General features: G+C 41.7%; 1 protein-coding gene across 1 annotated transcript; it reads left to right on the top strand.

The window, feature by feature from the left end:
• Positions 1-2802: 2802 nt before the first annotated feature.
• On the top strand, positions 2803-6777 carry bmp10 (bone morphogenetic protein 10). Its single transcript, XM_062417812.1, has 2 exons — positions 2803-3454; positions 3859-6777. The coding sequence occupies exons 1-2, from the start codon at positions 3046-3048 to the stop codon at positions 4941-4943; spliced, it is 1494 nt and encodes a 497-aa protein (XP_062273796.1). The 5' UTR covers positions 2803-3045; the 3' UTR covers positions 4944-6777.
• Positions 6778-9607: the final 2830 nt, after the last annotated feature.

The raw sequence follows: 9607 nt of genomic DNA, 5'->3' as shown, positions 1-9607 counted from the left end.
AGTAGTCAGACAGACAACAAAGCAGTTGAGGATGGAGAAGATCTGAAAGGTATGGAGGGCAAGTTATGGACGGATTTGACGTAAGTAGTAGAATGAGTCACGTGATGAACACTGAGCCAGTGGCGCTGATCTTACGTAGCCTATGAAGCAAAAGACTGAAATAATGGGAGAAAAATGGAAAACGATTTCTGTTAAGGACACAAAAAGGACAAAAGTTAAAAGCCAACTGAAATCTAAACCAGTTACATCTGTGATTTATTATTGAAACATTGGCGAAATATTGAGAGCAATGCAGTGGCTTACCACTACATTCCCAATCCTCAGACCAGATGTGGTCGGGCTGTGAGGTAACACTCGCGATCAGGATGTCAGGATAATGCCGGGATGTGGTGATTCAGAAGAGTATGACCTCCCTTTCCCTGAATATCCTGAATCGTTTTCACCTTTACTATATTAAGTAACTGATGAAATTATCATTATCAGTTGTAGAAACAGAGTGCTGACAGATTTTCTAATACTGTGCATAATATATCATCAAGTCCAATTTTAGTTTCATATTGTTTTTGTGAGTGAAATCACTGCAGTGGAAACGACACTGGAGACACTGTAGTGGCTGCCACTGTAAATTAGAAAAATGAATTTAAATTAGAGGGTTAACGAGGGGTAAACGCCTGCATGCTAGGTTTTAGAGTAAATATGAATGAATACAGTGTTGATTGTATTTAAGATATATAGTGTTTGCTTTCATCAGTCATGCATGAGTCGATATGTGCAGTTAGATGCTTAACAAATACTACCAAGCGGTCCAGGGGTGCCTCCACGGGTCCAAGCCTTGATAGTGTGCAGCACATGTGCTTCCTAGCAACCGTCTCCACATTTGACCACTTTGTTTAATTTCAGGAATTGTTTAATTCGATGAAGCAACTGCAGCCTCTCAAACTTTCCTGTTACTCGTGCTGTTCTCCACAGGAAGAGCATGTACACCAGCATTCCTGAGGGCTTTAACAATGAATATTTACGGTTAATTGTGGGAGTGTTGGGGTTGGAATATGAGGTTTATATAATACTCATAAAGGCAAAAATGCATGACTTTGTATGCATGCACAGTTTTATAAACAGTAGAGTACAATACGTCGACAGCCATGCTACCAGCCCTGTTGAGTTATACAGCAATGCTTTGAACTAAAAGCTAACATCAACATGCTAATATGCTCACATTGACAAAGCCAGCATGCTGATGTCAAGCAGGCATATTAGCCATGTTCACTGTCTTAGTTTAGCACACTAGCATGCACAACGCAACATTTGATCCTGATGTCCATAATACAGACCATGTGGATGACACCCACGCTGTGTGTGTGTGCGTGTGTGCAAAAGGACATTGCCATTATCAAGTCTTCTTACAGCTATCAGCAAGATGTGATAGTCTGTTGCAGCAGCAGTTTAACAGAGTGACAGATAACTGCATGTCTGTCAACTGTCAGCTAGGCAGATGAGTGGCAGGGGCAGGAAGAGCTCATTCCTTCCCATCTCTGTGACGCATTGCAATCAGGAGTGTATCTCCAGGTCACGTAAAGAAGCTCTGGAATGAAAGACAGTTGTGTAGTTGGATGAAGGTTCAGGTGATGAGCGGGGCAGTTGATCCAAATCTGTCGAGGAGCCAAGGTAGGGCATGACTAACCTCATCAGGAGACATCTGAGCAGCATCTTGACTCTGTGTTACAGCACTGCCTGTCTGCTTCACCCATACATTCAGTTATGATTCATTGGAGTTCAGTGAAAGTCTCTCAAATCCAAAAGTCATCCTTGACTTGTTGAAATCCCAAGAGAAATACCTTAATCTAGCCCTCATGAAACCTTGTAATGTGCCTCATCTCTTCTTGAGTTCAGTGTTCTTGTTCTTGCATTATGAAGTAGTCTCTTGTGTCCAGATAACTCGTTTCAGACACTGTGTCCCCTTTCCAAAAGCTGAAGTGTACACAGAGCATTTGAGCAACCATGAGTGTGTGTGTGTGTGTGTGTGTGTGTGTGTGTGTGTGTGTGTGTGTGTGTGTGTGTGTGTGTGTGTGTGTGTGTGTGTGTGTGTGTGTGTGTGTGTGTGTGTGTGTAATTGTTGCTTTGTTGAATGGACAAGAGTGATTATTTTATACTGTTCATGAGCCACTTAAAATGTTCTACAGACTACAGACTACAGTATCTTTCATCTTCAGTCATTGGGCCTCACACCTCATTGCATTTCAATTTCATTTGGACAAGTGTTGTCTAATAGATATATCCTGTTACATTCAACAATATCAACAGACCAGTAGAGTATTTTGTCAAAAAGAAATGGGCATTGGAGCTTAGACAACAGCCTGCAGAACTCCACCATTTACAAACCAAATAAACAAATGAAGAATATCAACTCTGGAGCACCCACCCAAACAAAATAGCGCTTCCACAAGGAAGAGGCTACAGGACAGTGTTTACAAAATCCTCATTAAGGAAGTTGTGAGATAACACACACTCATGTGCATCACACAAAGTTGAAGGCACGCACGCACACACACACACACCAGCGAAAAGACCATAAGCACTGAGCAATGCAGAGCCCACCATATCATAGATAAGGGACAGAAAGAAAGAGCTGGGAAGAGAGAGCAGAGCCCAGAGAGAGACTGACACAGGAGAGGACACAACAGAGATGACTCAGACGGACAAAACCAAGCCTATGCCACCCTGTCACCGGAACTGCAGCGCCGTCACAAAGGACATCAAAAGTTGTGCATGAGAATAAATGCTGTACGATCTTCAGGGGGAACGTCAGGAATACACAGCGCTGCAGAGAAGCTCCCACTGGTCAGAGAAAGGGTCAACAACACTGCTGACTACTTCTGGGGAAACAGAACTTTTTTAGCCTACAGATGAACTTAACACAATTTAAATTAAGCTTTGGATTACAGGGTCGAGAGATCATTCTGAGATCGTTTTGTTGTACTTTTGCAACATCTCATCCATAGACAACCCCAGAGGGTATAAACTAAAGTGCTTCAGATTGTTTTTCCCATGGCGAGCATTTGGATCTCTCAAGTGGGAACCATTTGCAGCTCCAAGACTTTGCTCTTGTTGTCTTCCATCCTGCTGCTCCAGGGGCCTTTCTGTTTAGAGAGCAGCCCCATCTCCACCGCCCATCAGAGACATCGACCTGATCCAGGGCTGGGAGACGGGCATGGAGGGGTGGTGGATCCTTCACAGTTGGAGCAGGATGGCAACATGAACATGCAGAGTCTGCTGGAGAGTCTGAAGGAACAGTTTCTGCGGACGTTCAACATGTCTGGATTGGGTCCTCCTTCCCTGTCTCCTGGAGGCACACGAGAGGAGCCGCCTGAGTACATGATGGAGCTCTACAATCGCTTTGCTAATGACCACAGTGCCATGCCCACTGCCAACATAATCCGCAGCTTCAAAAATGAAGGTACAGTACAGCTCTTGTGCTCTATATGATGATATGAATGTTAATCGTATTGATTGATTAAAAAGTAGAACTACTTTTTTCTTTATTAGTCACTGTCATGTTCACTTAACATTTTCATAAAATGTATAATTTCAATGTCAATTTCATTTCCCTGCTTACACTGGTGTGCAAGGCCAATGAATGTATGTAGTGAAACTGAGGAGAAAAACTTTTAAATAGACTATCTCTCCAAGTTTGTACAAACCTAATTTTGGTTGATCATTTAGTTGATTTAGTTGCCATTTCACTCACTTCACTTCATTTACATCAAAATGGTATTCTTAAACGTTAGTGTTTGATTTCAAGATACTTTGCAAAACTTGATGCACAGAAGTTTAATTTTGATCATTTTTTCTATTCCCCAGATTCATCTCCCAGTGCTGTAGGTGTTGAAGGAGTGAGGCGCCACCCACTCCTCTTCAATGTGTCAGTCCCCCATCATGAACGTATCACAGCAGCCGAACTCCGCCTCTACACCCTTGTCCAGACTGACCGTCACCTATATGCAGGTGTTGACCGCAAGGTCACTATCTATGGACTGGAATCGCATGAAGGGGATGACAACACGACAGATGAGAATGCAGAGAGAGGAGATGGATTTAGAGGTGGTGGAGGAGAGCACATAGAGCTGGTGGAGTTGGCTTCTCGTCAGGTCTATGGCACCGATAATGGCTGGGAGGCATTTGATCTCACTGCAGCTGTTCAACGCTGGCGCAAATCTGATTATGGTACCACGCATCGGTTGGAAGTGCACATTGCCAGCATGGAAAATGAAGATAATGTTCAAGGTATGACAGAGGACAAAAAAGACAAGGATCCACCTGAAGGAGACATGACGATTGACACTAGCCCCGAGGAAAAACACAAACCTCTGCTAATCGTTTTCTCTGATGACCAAAGCAATGATCACCGTGATGACAAGCGTGAACTGAATGAGATGATTGAACATGAAACCTCGAACATGGTTCTCCAGAATGATTTGGGGATGGGCCTGAATGGACTGTGGGGTGAGATGGGCAGGGATGGGGATGACGGAGGTGAAGAAGCTGAGCCAGATGAGGAGGACCTGATCCAAATGCGCTCCAATCTGATCTACGACACAGCTTCCCGCATTCGTCGTAATGCCAAAGGAAACCACTGCAAGAAACAATCCCTGTATGTAGAGTTCAAGGATATTGGGTGGGATAGTTGGATTCTGGCACCCACTGGTTACGATGCCTTTGAGTGCACTGGCATTTGTTCCTTCCCACTGACAAAGCACGTCACGCCTACCAAGCATGCCATTGTCCAGACACTGATCAATATCAACAGCCCTCAAAAGGCAGCACGAGCGTGTTGTGTGCCCACCAAGCTTGATCCCATCTCTCTGCTGTACTTGGATGACACAGGCGTGGTCACCTACAAGTACAAGTTTGAAGGCATGGTGGTGGCTGAGTGTGGCTGCAGATAGTCCATGCTTTGAGAGAGTTTAACTCTTAGTAAAGTCTTACAACAAGAGGAAAGACGCAAAACTAACAATAACCTGATAAAGGAGATAAGCCAGGACTGTCTAAAAAGAAAATGGACAATTATTGGAATCTCTGGAAGGGTTATTCAATGAGACTGGAAGTGCACGACCACTATTTATGAATCTATGTGTGCTCCAAATGAACGAGTGTGGACAAATATGTATTTTGTACTGAAAGACAGAAATGAATACTTCATCTTACAAGGCTAAAAGTCATGAATATCAGTTGCTACCATTCAGACAGTGGAGATGTGCAGCAGATCTACAGCCAACGTGTTGCCAATAGTGATACCCAGGTTTGTCTTCATACTAACAACACTAAAAAGGCACAAGAGAGGACCCAACTAAGTACATTCTAAAGTGTGTGTAGCCTGGTGGGAACTAGTGGGCCAGTTGTTCCCCTCCCTATCCTTCCCCCTGTCTTCCTCTCCACTTATCTCTGGCCTCCTCACTTGATGCAAACACTAATCAGCACTTCGTGTGCCCTGCTGCAGTGAAATGACCTCCCTGAGGCAACCTGACAAGACATGAACTCTCCAAGCCCACCTCCTGCATCCTGCAGCCTCCTGATACGTAGGCTTTGTGTGGGGGTCCTACTGGCACGGTTATCTATCCAAACCCTGTTTCCCACTTCACATGCCTCTTTTCCACTCCCCCAAAGCTACAGTGATAGTAAGGTGTTGGGGGCTAAGAAACATGAATGCCACCACTCAGACTTGGAGAACTGGACGCCATTCCGGGCAACTTTTGAGGTGGTGGGATGAGGGAGTGGGACAGGACAAAGGGGCAGGGGTTGTCCACATTCCTAGGCAACAAACAGTCTTGACTGCCTCAACTCACTGATCTCGCACCATGTGCCATTAGCATATCTCTAACTCTTCTGAGTCATCCATCACTTTTATGGTAAAATCGGCCTTTGGGGACGGTTGTCATTGATGAGCAAAAATCAAGAGTAGAAAAGAAGGTATTGTCGCATTCCCTTTATGGATACCCAAAGGAAATACTTATTTTCTTTTGTTAAGCCTTTTGATACCTCTGCTGCTTGTGTCAAATAAAAGACTATTTATTGTTCTAATTTATTAATTTTTACAGAGTAGATAACTATATATGTACATTTTCTAAGATACATAGTGTAGAGCAGGTTTTGGTATATGTGACAATGTGTTTGCACCTCAAAATTAATTTTGTTTGGAAGAGAAATTGTGATAAATTCTGAAACGATGAAGAGCAAGTTTGTGTATCCAAAATAAAAGGTCTCCTTAACAAGGAATTTGTCACTGACCCTTACCATTTTGGAGAGTTGACTCATCATGTTATCAATACGGCCGCAAATATTTTAAGCTAAAATGCCACACTGACATTGTTTTTCACAGTTAATTGTACATGATAAATGACAAACATCAAAGCATCTCAGTCTGTCAAGCTTCCTTTCCATTACTTTAGCAAGGAGCTCCTACCAAATGATACACTGCGTTGCTGACGTTCAGATCATTCAGTCCAACAGTATCAGCCCACAGGTCATAGTTCATACATGACACACAAACAAAGGCCCATGGGAAAGTGAGAGGAAGGCCCGCTAATGAACGAAATGGATGGCCTGCTGCTTTTGCTGACAACTAGCAGATGCACTGAGCTGTTATGGAAAACCTGTTCGTGAGGAAAAAATGTGAATACAACAAAAAGATTTGGACGAAAGTGACTTTTTCTTGTACTCACTGAAATTTATGAATGTTGAATCCTGACTGCAAATGCATTAGGTTGATTTTTCCATGTACAAACGCACATTGAAGTTGTAAATAAAGGATACAGATCAGGTTCATGCCCTGACACGTCTAAAGCTTTTCATTCTTTCTTTGTGTAACATTAGAGATCTATGAAAGATTAAGTTAAAGACTCCTACAGCAGCAAAATTGAAGTGAAAGGACTTAGATACAGACAGAGATTAGTGATTTTCTTTGCTTTTTGGGAGGTAAGGCTAATATGCAAAAGTGCCCATGTAAAGATTTTAAAGAAAAATGTGTCCACAGTAAACTTGCCAGGATATTTTACAGCCTTTTTAAAAATTAAATCCTCGGGGAAATCCACTTGCAGTACTTGCTTTCATACAAAGAATTAGTTTAGAAGATCACTCTCATATCTGTCGATTAAGCAAAAACCTGAGTACAGCTAGCTTAGCTTTGCACAAGGACTGGATGCAGGAGAAAACAGTCTGGCTCTAAATGTCAAAAACAAAAGTTGCCAACCTTCATAAAATAAGGCTTTGTAACAAAAACTAAAGGGTGGGTTATGTACAAGGCTATTCTTTGCTAGCTGCCATGACATCTTTGAGTCTGTGAAGTTGTCAACTAGCTGATATTAACTGACAAACATCTTCATGCTAATGCAGTTAGTAGTACGTCACTGGGTTAAAAGCCTGTCCAATTATGCAATAGTGTAATATAATAATATAATATAATATAATATAGTAATGATTATAAAATGTTTCTGCATCTAATATGAACTAAATGTTTACTTTTGGGGGTCACAGTGCAGTATCTGCTAATGCTAAAGCATGTGGTGTACATACATTGATTTTGATGCAGACTGTGTCTTAACAGAAGTTTCACTTTAAGTAGCCCACTTCCGGTAGAGGTGCCTTTAAAATAGTCTTTGGCAGCAGCACGCTAATGACAAGTGCACTGTGATGTTTCAGAAAGCAAACAAGTCAGGCACTAACTGACCTCTCATGTAAGATGAGAGCAGAGGTTGTCTAAAAATGGTCACAGACAAGGGGGCAAGAACCTCAGCAAGTTACTGGGACAACGGGCGGTCTGAGCTATGTAAAGCTCACTAATTGAATATTTACAGAATGGTGGGAGAAATACGAATCTGGCCTTTGTCACTGAGTGGTAAACTTTCATGAAATATGATGAAATGGGAAGTCTTTAGTAGTTGCTCAGTTGATAATGATTCCTGAAGAATGCTCTGTGTGTGTTTTCTCTATCTTGTTTTGACACAGCTCCATCTGTCAAAAGAATTTTAACCTCATTGCTTGCAAGGATTTAGCCTATGTCATTAATTTAGGACAGATTGCTTGTTGTGCTCCAAAGTGCCCTGTAATGCCCCACTGACTGCCATCATGACGTCAGCTAATGGAAATGCGACGTGTGTCTCAGTGTAAACGTGTGTTTTGGTGTGTGTCATCCAAAGCTGCATAACTCGCCCTGACTCTGACGTGGGGTCTGTAATAAGGCCTGATTGTTTCCGTTTTGGGTCACGTTTATCATTCCATCTCATGGTAACACCACCACCCAGTACTCATCTCTTGCTCTCTCCTCAAGCCTTTTCATTTCTTAGGAAAACCACAGTTTATTCAACTGTTGCTGGATGACAATAGGGAAAAGTACTTTCAAATGTTCAAACACCTTTTACCAATTTGCATTTGGTTCTGATGTTGCGAAATACTTAAAAGCCCACTGATGGTAATGACAAACAGATGTTCTGTGAAGTTCAGAGGCTTATGCAAGCAGAGTAATGTTACCATCAGATTGATTTTTCAGCAAAATATGTTCAGCGTATGTCAGGACAAGAGGAATCATACAATTATTATTCTTTGGTCAGAGTAATGGCTTTCACTCACCAGAGACCTTAAAAAAATATATTATAAGATGTTATTTATAGTGGACTGCTGCCTGTGAGAAACTTGCTCAAAAAGATACCTCTGTGCTTAAGTAAAGTATCTCTCTACAAGAGTTGTATTTAGTTCCCCATGGTGACTCATAAAGTGTTGGACCCCATATCACACTGTTACGACATGTTAGAAGCTGGAGCGTTTTTTATTTCATGTGAAAGATAAATGAGTGAGTGAATTAGTAGAATATAATACCCGAGGATGCTGTCATTTCTGAATTGAAATGGTGTTGATGACAATGTCTCTGTAGTGAAATGATCACAAATGTTACAGCTGTAAAAAAGTTACAGAGAGGGTTCTCATCTCCAGAAACATGTGTTTTCAATTTCTCAGTCGAGGTCCCAGTGGAACCAGTGTGCAGAGACAAAGTAGGCAGAGAGGCCGAGGAATAAAAGTCATTAACCACAGCAGTACCACAAAAATCTGAACCTGAGGCAAAACAACAAAACTCCGGGTCTGGTTCTTGCTTTCATTTATTTTCTCATGTTCATCAAGACAAATACCCAACACTTCACCCAACTTTACATCATGAAAATATGGTGTAAACTATACAACAGCTTTGACTCAAAGAAGAATGTTCACTTAACATATTTACAATATTCTCCCATTGTAGAAAGTTACATATTTAGATTTTTCCCAAACTTACTTTACCTTTCATAATAAATGAAAGACTGATATAAAAACATTTAATGATATCAAAGGAATAGTGCAACATTTCAAACAATACTAATGTGTGCTTTCTTGCGAAGATTTAGATGAAAATCGATACTATTGTTCTGTGTGGACCACTGTTAGACTAACAGTGTTAGTTAATATGGAGTTACAGTTGGCAGCTAGTTAGCTTAGCTTAACATAAAGAACAGGAAACAGTAGAAACAGCTAGTCTGGCTTAATCTAAAGGTGACATAATCCTTCTACCGGAATCTTGTTTGATGTA

The sequence above is a fragment of the Scomber scombrus genome, chromosome 4 (assembly GCF_963691925.1).
Source record: "Scomber scombrus chromosome 4, fScoSco1.1, whole genome shotgun sequence".
Lineage (NCBI taxonomy): Eukaryota > Metazoa > Chordata > Actinopteri > Scombriformes > Scombridae > Scomber > Scomber scombrus.
This window is presented reverse-complemented; position numbering and strand designations above follow the sequence as displayed.